At 32.0% G+C, this 14048-nt stretch overlaps 1 protein-coding gene across 11 annotated transcripts in view; it reads left to right on the top strand.

The window, feature by feature from the left end:
- The window catches only part of LOC107436973 (uncharacterized), a 264017-nt gene that overhangs the window by 111592 nt on the left and 138377 nt on the right, over positions 1–14048 (top strand). For 8 of the 11 annotated variants that reach the window (XR_006225062.2, XR_006225063.2, XR_011637860.1 and 5 more), the window contains exon 4: positions 1020–1476. Coding sequence is in view for 3 of the 11 variants with exons in the window: in XM_043041296.2 (XP_042897230.1) it covers positions 1020–1476 (457 nt within the window). In the remaining 8 variants the exon portion in view is untranslated. The remainder of the gene's footprint in view (positions 1–1019; positions 1477–14048) is intronic. The other 3 variants (XR_011637864.1, XR_011637865.1, XM_043041297.2) reach the window with 1 other exon arrangement.

Here is a 14048-nt window from a genome sequence, read left to right as displayed (position 1 = left end):
ATTCTGCTAAATCATTCGCATGTTATATATATATATATATATATATATATGTAGTAAAAGTATACTAAATTACAAAATACGAAAATAGAAATAAATATATAAAGCTTCAAACTGTAAATGACTTGAGTGACAGTAGAAATGCATGAATTCCAAAGATAAGTCTTATATAATTCCTAAAATAATAGGACTTAAAAGTAAAAAAATAGTATATTTAGAAAACTACGACTGAAACGGAACTGGAGAAGTTAAAGCAATTCTTACTATCACCGGATCAGAAAAATATATAGTTTATTTTTAATAAATTACTTCATTCTTTTTAGGAAATTTAGAACAAAAATATTTACTCTCGAAATTCTCAAAGAATGGTATTCATTCAGAATAAAAATAAAACAATTGCTTTTTTTTTCTTTTTCTTTTTTAAAAGATTACTTTAATTTAGGGTTCTGGTACTCTTTTGGACAAGAAGTTAAAAGTAAAATAATCTGACAAATGTTTTTAAACTAATCTGAAATTTAAAATCTTAGGAAAATACGAGTATGACTTTGCATTTTAAGATCCCATTCACTTAAAAAAAATTAAAAAAAAACTGCCTAGCAGTGGACTGATTGTAAAGACACGGTTCTCAATAGAACACTGAATTCCAGCATTACTGGTTGCAGTCAGTAAGTGGGTGAGTGACCTCTTTGATCAGCCTGCGTAGGGACCGAGGGTGCTCGCTATGTGTCCTCGTTAAGCTGTTCTATCTTGAAGTGCTTGACTTTCTACCAAAAAAGGGGAGCCATTCCCTCCTGCGGAAGATCAAAATGATGGCATGTCTTCGAATCCTCCTCCAGACCGTTACCTATAGCCCGTTATTAATAACTCTAGAGTGACGTAAATAAAATACTACTAACTTTTTTGAAAAACGAAATAAAATTGTAATTAATGATTTAGGATTTTTTTTTAATTAACAGACTTTCAAGGCTTTTTTTTCTTTTTTGGCAACTGATGTCTGTCTCATTTTTTCTTGCCTCACGCAGGTTGCTGGAGACCCGAACCGGAAGGACGAGACCATGTCACGTGAGTACCTACATCCAGGTTCAGTAGATGATGTAGTTTCCCTCCCTACAGAGACAGGTCCAAACGAGTACTATCTCCTGATGGAAGATGACGACGATGACTGGGGAAGGTCAGTCCTCTCGGGAGAGGACAGTTCTCCGGGAATCGCGAATGCAAACGACGACGGCTTCAGCGACCGGACATCCAGCATACGACTGATGCTCGAAGAAGAGGATGACGACGAGGAAGATGCTTACGACAGCGACGAGGACAACAGGGGGGGAGGAGGTAGCTCCACCCTCCCCTATTACGACCGCAGCCCGGGGGAGGTGTACACCATCCCTGAGGAAGAGGAAGACTTGACCTCACCGATGTCCCATGGAACATGGGACGGAGACCTCAACCCGGACACAGCTTCATCTTTACTCCGTTGGAGAGGTATTGCATCCCCCACAAAACACTCCCCCCCATCTAGGTGGATATCACCCACCCCTCCCCCCCAGGAATGTCAATGTGTTGGGGCCTGCACACTACCACCGGAATGCCTCTTTCTCATCTCTCTGTATCTATTCCGTCAACTGGCTGTAAATATTCTGAATGGGAATGAAATCTATATTGGATGTTTATTTTTCTATCTCTCTCTCTCTCTCTGTCTTCCAATGATTGTTGTGTATCCCTTTTCCTAAGTTTGCCTGAATATGTTTTTCTTTAATTGATGTTTTTTTTTTGTTTTTTTGCCAACCTTTTACTTTAAACATTCATCTTAAATGTTGATTTCTTCTTTTTTGTTTTTATTTCATAAGGTGTCATATTCTTTTTTTAAAGAAAAAAAATGAGCGTGAGTGTAAATGCTCTTCGGTGTTTTTTCAACTAAATTTTTTATTGAATTTTAAACACCAAACAATTGAAAAAATCAAGAATTAATTATTGAAAAATCCTTAACAAATAATATGTTTGAAAAGAGTAAATACGCATTTTAAAACCATTTACTTCAGAAGAAATTTCTAATTATAATTTGAAATTATAAACTGTGAATACTTTTAGAAGTTTAATTTATTAAAACCTGCTTCAAAAATAATGGAATCATTCACGTATAAATTAGGTACTAGAGAGTTTAGAAAGATATTGGGAAGACATTATGCATTTTAATTAGAAAAATAACTATACTGTCATTAAAACTTATTAACGAAAAAAAATATTGGGAAATATTCGCAATAAATGAAATTTTTCATTTGGTTTACTAAAACGGATTATTGAAAATCTTTGTATGTTTCAGCCTTATTTGTTATTCATAACACGGTAGTTCGCGTGCCAGTTGAGGATTTTTATTAAATAAAATTATTAAATAAATTCGATAGAGGAAAGGGAAAACATTGATTTAATTTAATGTGCATAAACATTTTAATATTAAGACACTGTTTTCGAAATTTTATTTTTAATATAAGATTTTAAAACGCAATTTGATGAGGTTATGTAAAATTGGTTCCTTGAAAATAAAATAAAAATTAAAAAATAAATAAATAAAAACAATTATTTTTTCTTTAGCCGAATAAGAAAACTTATATTGAAATTTGGGAATAAAAAATATGTATTTAAATTAAAATACAAAAAAAACATAACTTGCAGTTTCTTCGGTAAAAAATATATGTTTAGGTGTTAGATGCCGCTTAATGTAAATTAACAGTTTTTTGGCGCAAATTGCATTTTGTTTATGTGCATTGCCCTGCTAAATAAAATGGCACCGAAAACGAAAAACTAAATTAAAATATTTAAAAAAAATGCAATATGAACAAAATGAATTTCATATCAAAATAAATAACTCAAAAATAGAAATAAATTTCATTTTATGTGCGGAGTAAAAAGGAAAATATCGACTATTTAGAAGTTTTAATGCAGGTTGCCATAAGTAAACCAACATCGCTTATCCTGGCGACTAACTTGGTAATAATCCTATGGGCACCTCAAAATATAGTCTAACCGTTTCTCCCGTGGCTGTAATAAAAAATGTATGATAAATATATCTTAAATAAACCTTGCTTTAAATTAAGAAACCGTTATGTTTTTTTTTTCTCTCTATCGTTAGATCTGATCAATACATATTTGCAAGCATTCGATGAATTATCTCCTGGCTCACAGCAAGCATTATTTTACATTAATTTAATGACTGTTTTACTTTTCCAAAACGGCAAAAACGTAACCACTATTTCCTAGATCACAGTGTAAAGTTGATTTTAATATCAGAAACCATTTTTTTCGCAAAGCCTAGCAAGTTTTCCAAATGATTAGAAAATAAATCATGCAGGCTTGAAACAGTGTTCAATTTAAATATGCTAGTTGACGCGCAATGAAGTTCGGATTTAGCTTGCATAAATAGCTCTTTAAAATATAAGAACTGAATCTGTCTTTACAAATAAAGGCAAGAAAAATCTGGAATCGAGGATGAATCATCAGTTGCAAATCATGAGTAGAAATCGTTCCAGGAAATTCACTTTCGCAAGGCTTATTTTACTTTTTATGACCATCACTGAAACAAGGTTTATTTGAACAGGCTTTTATATCACTTTTTTAACACTTTAAGTGTAAAGGTTGGCTTAATCATTAAGTTTTCAGCACAAACAAAAGGTAGCGCCTGGACATAAGCATGCATGAAAAAAAGGCAAAAACAAAGTTTAAAGAAGAGGAAAAAAAGAAAGAAGGAAGAAAATAACGAGAAAGAGATTTTTTGCTATCCTTTCTTTCTTTTCACGACTTTATTCAATCTTTAAGGTAGAAAGCCTCACATACTAACATTTCTACTAAGTTTAAAAAAGGATTAATTAGCCAACCTTTTCATGCCAAACAAATAAAAATGAAAATATAACGTTTGCCAAAATGCTGCTCGCTAACTGGGCTGTAATCCTCAAAAAATATATCTGCACTCACTTGAGTCAGATCAACATGAGTATCGTGACTGGAACAGCATGGAAAAGGCAGTCAATCAATTGATATCACAATTTTATACAGATTAGTATGGAAATCAATCATATGAGGATAATACAATTTTAAACTAGAGGAGTATAGACAGTCTATCAAATGACTATAACAGAATTTTACTCAAATTGAGTGGAAACTATGAAAGTCAGTAAAATAAGGATAACACAAATTGCCTGTAACAGTCTGGAAAAGACAATCCATCCAATGACGATACTGCAGTGGAAAATACAATGACATGGACAAAACGTTAATGTATCAAACGCTTGTAAGGTTTCTAAAAGTCTCGGTATTGTTTCTGTATTTAATGTAAGGTTTATTTTTTCTATATACTCTCCATTGACATGAGTCGTAACATCAGCCTCGTGACGTCACAAGAAGAGCGAAAATCTGATTTCACCTTCGATTCTCCTAGCTTGCTTTCAAGCATGTCGAGTGAAAAGAAGGTGCTTTAATACTTCGCTCTTTCCATATCACGTGGTTATTTTTCGTTTACATTGCAAAAAAGAGTTCTAAACTTCAGAAATGGCGTACATTTCCAGGTCTGTGACGTCAGTAGTCTGCATTCAGGCACCTGTAAATGGGGTGTTTCTTATATTTTTTTTTATAGCCTCCTTAGACCAGTGAAATGCACAGTTAAACCCAAATTGTTTATTTGTGGGCGTCAAAACACTAACTGCACTAGGCATTAAATTGTTTCATCATTTAAAGAAAGAATTTGACCTTATAATTATTTCCCAAGCTTTTGTTTAATTTTCAATACTTTTCGATGTGTTGCTGTTGTCGGCTGCATATGTCTAGATAAGAAATCGTATCGTATATTTTCTCATTTTGACACCATAAAAAAGCAGCTGCAATTTTTTAGTATAGTGTGCTACGCTTCTTTTGAATTTCTTTTGTTGCTATTCACTTCATTGTGACACTTTTCATAGAAATTAACTCACTTAACAATTTTCACAATGAATTAGAAAACAATAGTGAGTAGCACAATTACTCTATGTGAAATCAACAATGAAGCATTTTTTACTGTTCACTATTTCTTCCTTTTGTAATTTTCTTTCTTCAAAAAATTACAAAATAATCAGTAATTGTTTTATTTTTAGTAAATATGCAATCCATTCATGATACTTTAAATCATTACTTTGATACTTTAAATCATTACCTTCCTTCCTAATTCAATAGTATAAAGAATTTTAAAAAAAATCAGTTTCAGCCAGTTAGGATATGTTGATTTAAATCTTTTTCCATGCATTTTAAAACAATATGGAAATTAAAAAACCTTACTTTTTCATGTTAATTTTTTGCGTTTTGTTTTAAATTTAAAAATTAGTTTTTTTATTACTTTTATATACTACTTTTTTAATAACCATACAAACATGTATTATGTTTGTGCACATTTTTTTATATTTAAGTTTTTTTATTTTCATTATTTATTGTAGTTAACGATTGGTTTATTCATTCATAGATTTCACAATAAAGCTATGTTTCATTTTATAAAGATTTTGAATAGGGCGTCATTCTAAAATTGTAAGAAAAAAAATTGTCTGTTTATAAAATTTTCAACTGATTAAATAATAGCTGTAAAATATATTTTCAACTCGGAGTGAAATAGTATGAATGATGAACACTTAAAAATGTTTCGTTGTCATTATCATTTATGATAAACGTTTCATCATCAGTTCATTATATTGCATTGTCGTTAATAATAATGTTTAAAATTGCTCCAAAACATTCTAAGTAATGCAAACTTTGTAATTTTATTCCCTTCTTACTTCAATATTACTTTTCTAGTTCAAAGTTACTTTTAATAACTTTATTTTACTTTTATAACACGTTTCGGTCACGAAATAAAGCGGAATTATATCGAATCTCTTATAATAGAAACTTTACTAAGCTGAGTTTGTTCAAAGATATCAGTTATGAACTTAGTGACAGATGAAAGTACAGCAAGGGAAATATTACTTAAAGCACTGGGAAAATAATCGTCAAGCTTTCGGAGTGCAAATTTTGAATTGGTATAATACTATGGTGATGCTAGTAGATAGTTGTAGAATTTAAAAAATACAACAAAAAAAGGAATTTTATGGTATTTTTGGGATCTTTAAAATAGGGTGATGATTTAAAAAATCAAATAAAGAAAAAACAAAAGATAGAAATGTATGGTTTGCTTGGGAAGCGAAACTTTTTTCCTCTTCCAATTTCAAAAATAGTTACAAAGTATGTCAATAGATGGTGATGATGATTTTGCTCTCAGAGCATTGACTCATGATAGTTATCTTAAAAAAATGTTTTATAATTTTTTTCGCATTTACCAACAGCACCTGTTGACGAACTATGTAACTCATTTTGAAATTTGACAAGAATAAATTACCTTATTGTTGCAATTCAAAAACATAAATAACATTATTATCGAAATTTAAGTCATGAAATCACTCATTAAGTTAGATTTTTAGAATCAATATTTGGTTCAATCAATATTTGGTTTGGTTGGTATCAATATTTGGTTAATAAATCTTCAGAATATTCAACAATCTCTCAATTATACTTAAAATAGAGGAATTTTCATGAGAATCAACTACTTTTGATCAACTACATAAGATTTCTACTTTTCTGTATGGATCTTTGCGCCATTTTTGAATTATGGCCATGTTGAAATGTTCCGTCAGGCATGTATGGAATAACACTATGCCGCAATACATAGTTGTCATAATAGCTGGGTAGTTATGGATTCTACGATAGGTTTGCTTGTGGAATGTTCATAGTACTTTTCAATAGCATGAGACTAGAGCCGTGGTTGTTCAGGCTATAAAGTCTTCCAATGAAGTGACCCGAGTTCGAACCCCAGTGACAGCTGGTCGATAATAATTCCGCACCCGGTTCACACCTACTCTAGTGCTAAAGTAAAATAACATCAGTGCTAGACGGATCATGGGTCAGAAACCTTTTTGTCGTCAGGTTAACAGTGGGAGGGTTTCGCAGTTTCCTCTTTCACCCTACCTTGCAACGATAACAGCCTCATTTGCTAAGAAAATACGCACAACATTTGTCTCAAATTGTGTTTTACGTGAAGATCTAAAAAAAAAAAATAATAATAACAATAATTGTCTTAATTAATTTGCACTTTGCAATATGTAAGTTGGTGCACAGATATTATGCACATTAAAATATATTAAGATTACATTATTCTATTTAATTTGGGAAGCCGCCATTCGTGTGTGCTAGAAATACTATTTGAGATACAGGAGAGGGAGAACACATGTTTAGACACGTTATTTATATTTTTTGAAAAGTTTTTATCCTGATTTTGATCTGATCAAGAGTTTCGAAAAGTCTGAAGTGCATCTATGAAATTTATTAGAAATCTGGGTAATCACTGCACATTATTGTCAACTTCATTTTGGATAGTGTGACATTCGCGTGACTCTGATCTGGAACATCAAAGCTCTAATTTATAAGTTCCTATTTTGAGAAATAATCAGCATGCTATTCACGAAACTTAGTCTACCCTTTCGTCTGCCTCTCATTCCATAGAAGACAGATATTGATAGTCTCTGTTCTTGAAAATCAACCATGCTTCTAGTAGGAAAAAAAAATTATTCTCTTCTTTTTTTTGTCCGACAGGATGTTTCATAGTAATTTTCTAGCCACGTGTTTTGATTTGCAAAATAAAAGAGACTTATTCACGAGTTCTTTTAAGAGGCTCATTGCTCTTAAATGCGATTATTATGAAAAGCTAATTTTCTTTAAGTTCATAATTTAATCTGATTTTATTTATATTTTATTTCATAACCGTCGTTGAACAGCCGACCCAAATTTGAGTTTACGTTCAACTCCGTAACCTTGTCATTTTGAACCCAATACAGAAGACAATTGAACGCTATGCAATGGAAAATTTTCCTACGCGGAGGACTATTTTATGGATCTAACCACATTTGCGTAACATGGAGAGAAAACCAGGAAAATCCCCTAAGGTTAGTCTCACGGCAAGGGGACTCTAACCCATGATCCGTCTACCATTAAGGTTATTTTAAGTAAGTACTGTGGTCGGTGAGAGACGGTTGTGGATTTTATTTTATTTTTTTAATAACCGTCGTTGAACAGTCGACCCAATTTTCGGGCTTACGACTTCTAATGTTCAACTCTGTAGCCTTGTGATTTTGAACCCAATCCAGAAGACAAGGGAACTCCTGGATCAAGTATTGGGCCAAATTTGCCTTCGTGAAGGACTTTTTGATGGAACTAACCCGTATTTGTGTTACACGTAGAGGAAGACCAAGAGAACCTCACACGGTTAGCCTCACAGCAAACGGACTCTAAACCATGATTCATTTACCCCTGAGGATATTTCACGTCAGCACTGTGGTCGGTGCAAGCCGGATGCAGATTCGTATTGACCAGCCACCGCCGGTATTCGCACCCGGTTCACCTCATTGGCAGGCGAGCGCTCTATCCCCTGAGCCATCACGAATTAGAAAAGAGCATTCAGGTAAAGTCTGTAACAGAGTAAAATTAAGAATCTGCAGTGTTTACAGTAGAGTTGACACTCGCTTGATAAATGATGAATCCAGCACGCTAACGACGAAACAAATCTATAAAGAATATTTATTTGTAATAAAAAGAACTCCTTTAATTTAGGCTTAACATAAATCAACTTTATAGAGACATGGTAGTTTTAAAAATCATTGAGCAAAATATGCAAATCAAATTAAATGAAATTGTATGACAGACGTTAAAATAAATTCTTTTAGGCTGTTATAAAAACTCTGTCACATGAAATAACTCTTTTTTTACGAATAATATGGTATTTTCAAAACTGCTGCGAATATTTCAACATTTATTTATAACTGTTAGGTCGAGTTTAGTCTTTCTTTAGCCAGTGCCCTCCATGCTTATTCTGAAAATGGCGCTGACTCTTGCTATGAAGAAAAGCCATGGTTCTGAGAAAATAAAACGTGTTTGTGATCTTTAAAGAGTTAATCTTTAAAAAGTTAATCTTTAAAAAGTGACGCAAACGCTCCATTGCCTGGTCTTATAAAAATTTGTAAAAAATTATAATAAGGCATTGATTTTGATCATTCTCATCTAGATAGAAAATGTCGCAAAATTGGCGATTTTTGAAAAAGTTGATTAACATTTAAAATATTTTAGTTATTTGTTCGTTCTAAAGCCCAAATAGTTCTTTACGGAATACAGATATATACAGTTTAAAATTATAGATTTGTTTTAAGATTCAGGCACCAATAACTGTGACTTTTTTTTGTTTTTGTTTTTTAAGATCACTAGCAGAATTTCACACATTCAATTCAACTAAGTTGGCACATAAAAATACAAAACAAAAAAACAGAATATTTCCTTTTTAATTGTTTTCTAGCATGGGTATATCCGATGAAAGTCTGATTAAGTCATTATTATCATGTAGGGCCGTGGTGACTCAAGGGTTAGAGATCTTGCCCCCCCCCCTCCCAATGAGGTGACCCGGATTCGAATCAAGTTACGGAAATCGAAAAAGTTATGGAAAAATAGTTCGAATGGTTCCACTTTGAAATCATTTTTAGAGAAATTGTAATATAAGTTTTTCAAAATTTATGAAAAATAAAATTGAAATGAATGAATGCTCAAAAGTCAATGAATTTAAGAGTATCAGGTATTTTGAGTATCATGTATTGGAGTGGGGCTTGCATTGGGCCCAGTGAACTATATTCCACAACTGACAGTTACATTTTTAAGATTTATTTCGACATGGTTGTTCACATAAATGTATTTTGTATATTCGACTCAGGCTGTCTATTGAAAGTTATATTCTTAATTTAGTTAACTGTAGTTTAGCCTAATGTATTTTGTGAATTAAGCTCGGTCTTATATATAATGTATTTGGGGTCGAAGCGTTCTCATTAATATATTTTGTGCTGACAGTTAAACTGTTCAGCTTTTATTTTCCACAATTTTACAATGCCTGTTGATTGCTCTGCTCTATTTTAATTGCTAGTGGTTAGACATTTTTTACCCATAATGAATCATAAGAATAAAAAAAATCAAAAGCTTTGACAACCACTTATTTTATTTTTTTAATAAAAGAAAATAACTGTTCTAAATATTTTTGTCAGATTGGCTATCCTGACTATAATATATGGGCAAACTGCAGTTCCCAAAACGGCAAGATGAATCAACTCTTACTCATTCAAGTATTTAAATAAAAAAGAGAATTTGTAGATGGACCATAGGCTGAAACTGGAAGTATGAAACTCTCCAAAATATTTAAAGTAGTATATATAGTAAAACAGCAAGTAAACAGAAGCAAAATTTTGCGAGCACCTAGAAACAAAACAACATTCTTTCTTACTATTTCAAATGCAGTAGAACGCTGATTATCCAAACGCCAATTTAGCAGATTGTCCAATTATCCGGATCGTTTAAGGATCGTGCGTTTTTTCCACTTTCTTCAAAAAAACAAATCGTGAAGAGGTTTTTTCATTTTATTTTCAGGATATCTGAAAGGGATCGAAAATGGTTTCGTTTGGTTCTAGGTGACGTTGAAAAGATCTTTACATTCTTTCCACTCAGTTTTAATGTGGGTAGTTTCTTATAAGGGTTTTCATAAAAGTTTTAAGAATTAAAACTTTCAAACACGTTATTTGTAGCAATCTATAATTTGCACTACTACATAAAATTACCAATCCTAAGCCTGGAAACAGTCTGAAGAAAGGTTAATTAAAAATATTCTTATAGAAGTTTTTTAAAGATGCTCAATTATCCAGATCGGCTTTGATCTCAATGGGTCCGGATAATCGGTACGCTTCTATTTAGAAAAAGTTCCCAGCTAAATGCCATGCAAGTATTGCAGGCATGTATGAGCAAAGCGATATTTTCTTTTAGTTGTTCCAATGAGCTTATACGTAAAAGCAAATATTAAAATATGAAAAGCAAAGAACAAGTCATAGTCTCCGGATTAACATTTCACTAACGGGATTTGGAAAGTAGAGCAGCAACGCTCAAAAACGGAATTCGAAAATCTCTAATCCTCCTGCGAATAAGTTGTTTGCTTTCACGAAGCAATCAGAGAAATATAAGAAAATGAAGTATGAACTTTACAGGACAGCTAATCCTCCTTACAAACTTTTATACCTTTTCCCATCGTCGTAAAATAAATTATTTACTTTTCGCTTCCTACCCTACTTGGAATAAATACCATTATCGTTTTCTGTTAGCATTGAATCAAAACCCTGGTGGAGAAAAAAAATGGCTCAAGTTGTACCTAAAGGCTAAGGAGTCTAGAATGCAAAATCAGCGAAAATATCCAAATCCGTCATAAAGCCAACCTCACGTTGTATCTTGTTTATTGCCCTCTGGCGCGTAAAACGGAACGTTTCTGTTTTATGATCGTCACTTTGGTAAGAAATAAAGTTTTATTTATGTATATAAAGGGAAAATGTCACTTATATTTTTATGAAGAAAATAGATTTCTTTCCTTTCTTTTTCCCAAGAATTTGGGGATAAAGTATGGGTCCCTTGAAAGATGGATTCTTTATCATGGTTAATCACATGTTTTAGCCTCTGGTCATGGGTGAATTCTAAGGAAAGATGGAGAATAAATCAAAATTATGAGGAGATTTGTATCGTTTCAATTAAAGCTAATGCCTTTTTCCCTCGGGAAACAGGAGTGAGTCAAGATAAATGCTTGTAATAATTTTGATATCCCATTTTAAGAATATAAACGCTATTGTCGTATCTATGCAATAAATGTAACATTAAACATCAGTCTCGAATATTACTACCGTAAGAAAACCAGTTATTTTTTGTTTTGATAGATATCGGTAAGGAAGGTGGCCGTAATATAGATAAATATATTCTTGAAATCTTTTCAAGAAATCAAGCCGATGGATATCCGCGTCATCTTAATTTATGACTGACGTTGATCAGATGATCCGATTTTGGGTTTACTGCTACCAATATTCGACTCGGTAGCTGTGTAATCTTGAGACCAACCCATAAAACAAGGGAACTATTGGATCAACGTTTTGGGACAAACGTGCTTGGTGGACTTTTTAATGCGACTCACGCGCATTTAAGTTACATTGAGAGGGAAAACAGGAAAATCGCCCATGGTTAGCTTGACAAGGGTATTCTAACTCATCATCCGTCTACCATTGAAGATATTTTACGTCAGTACTGGGGTAGGTATAAGCCAGAAGCAGAATTCGTATTGACCAGCCAACATTAGAGGCGAACACTCTAATGCTGCAGGAATATTGCAACGTGTCAAGCTATTTAGATTCTTCCGTATTTTCTTATCTGCTTTCTATTTTTAGGTAATTACAAGAAGCCTTAATTTCTTTAGACTAATTAGAAAATGTGTAAAGATTTACTAATACAGGTAGAATTCGATTAGGCTCATAACATAAACCTCTAAAAAATCTATTTGCAATAAGCGTTCACCTCTCTGGGCCTAATGCAAGCTACCTGAAATAAATCTGGCTCATTAAACGAAGTGTGATATTTCTTCTAATTAGTTTAAAGGCAGCGGTAATAGGTTAATTTACTTAATTTTAGAGTCGAATTATTAAATATTCTCCAAATTTTCCAATCTTTTCAAGTTTTAATGAACTACTCGATGACATAAAAAAATCTTCCAGTGCAATCGGTAGTTGAATTAAAGGTTGTTTTTTTTATCAGGGTACTTCGAAGTATTATGAAAAAAAAATTTCTTTCTTTTGTCCAATGCCCACTTGGATAATGACCTAGGTCATACAGGCACCTGAGAGGCAGATTTGTTGGCCACTCTTTCAGGGGCACCCTATTAGGTGGGCCAACGTTGCTCACACAATAAGGACAGATAGTACAGAGAAGGAAAGAACATCCATGCCTTGCCCAGGATTCGAACCCAGAACCTTTCTGATGCAAGGGCAGTTCCCTAACCCGTACACAGGCCGGTCGGCTAGTTTTATAAAATGAAATGGCATATTATTTACAAGATGAGTGTATTCTGAGAGCTGGATGTTTAAGTTGACAAGCGACCTTTTTAATGTCCTGATCATATTCAAAGTTCCTACATAAATGCAAGCGGGGTGTCACGTGATGAAATCCCTCTATGGAACTCATATGTTTCTATTGTTCTATTTTAATTTACTTGTACATTTCAATTTAATTATAATTCTCTTATATTTTTATAAATGTGCACTTTTATTTGATTTCAATGTTTCATTTTAAAAAAGCTAAACATCGAATTTTTTACATAAATTTCTAAACTTGCTTAAGTTAAGGCGCATAATATTTGGCTTAAAGTATAAAAATAGCTATCTAAATGAAGAATATGTTACATATTTTTTGTACATAAAAGGCTGTAATATTATCAGTTTTTGAGGTCAAATAAAAATTCAATTATAGAAATGCGATTTTGAAAAATCATTTAATAGAAATTATAATTAAATGATCAATATCGACATTAATATAACCAAAAAGTTTTGTACTAATCGTTTTCGACAATTTTGTAATTGATATTATAGTACTATAGTTGTTTTAAATCATAATCAATAAATCGATGTTGGCTAGAAATTTATTTACTTATAAATATGCATGACTGTTAGAAAATAAATTTAAATAAAAATTAAATTAAATCTTCTTTTAAGAAAACCTCTTCATTCAATGAAACTTGTTTTTTTTTTATTTCTTTATTTATACTATTCTTAGAAAAAATATGTAAATTTTCGAAGTTTGAAACTAAGATTCTCATAAATTTTTTAAATGAGTTTGTTTTCGCTCTGGCATTTATTATTTTTAAAAATACTGAAACAGCTTCCATGAAAGGGAAGAGAAAGATTAAAAGTGTTTCTGAAATCTGAATTTCTAAAAATTCCTTGAACATTTATCATCAACAAAAATTGATACATTTAAATCATGTTGATTCAAAAATGAATTAAATATTAAAATAAAAAATATATATTTTTTTTTAAAAAAAGCACTAATTTAGAAACATCGTATATTTTTTATTTTGGATGTTTTATGAACTAAGTTAAAAATAATTACGTATACATTGAATAGTTAAT

Source organism: Parasteatoda tepidariorum, chromosome 10, assembly GCF_043381705.1.
Source record: "Parasteatoda tepidariorum isolate YZ-2023 chromosome 10, CAS_Ptep_4.0, whole genome shotgun sequence".
In the NCBI taxonomy this organism is placed as follows: domain Eukaryota; kingdom Metazoa; phylum Arthropoda; class Arachnida; order Araneae; family Theridiidae; genus Parasteatoda; species Parasteatoda tepidariorum.
Note: the sequence above shows the minus strand (reverse complement) of the source record. Positions and strands in the feature narration are given on the sequence as shown.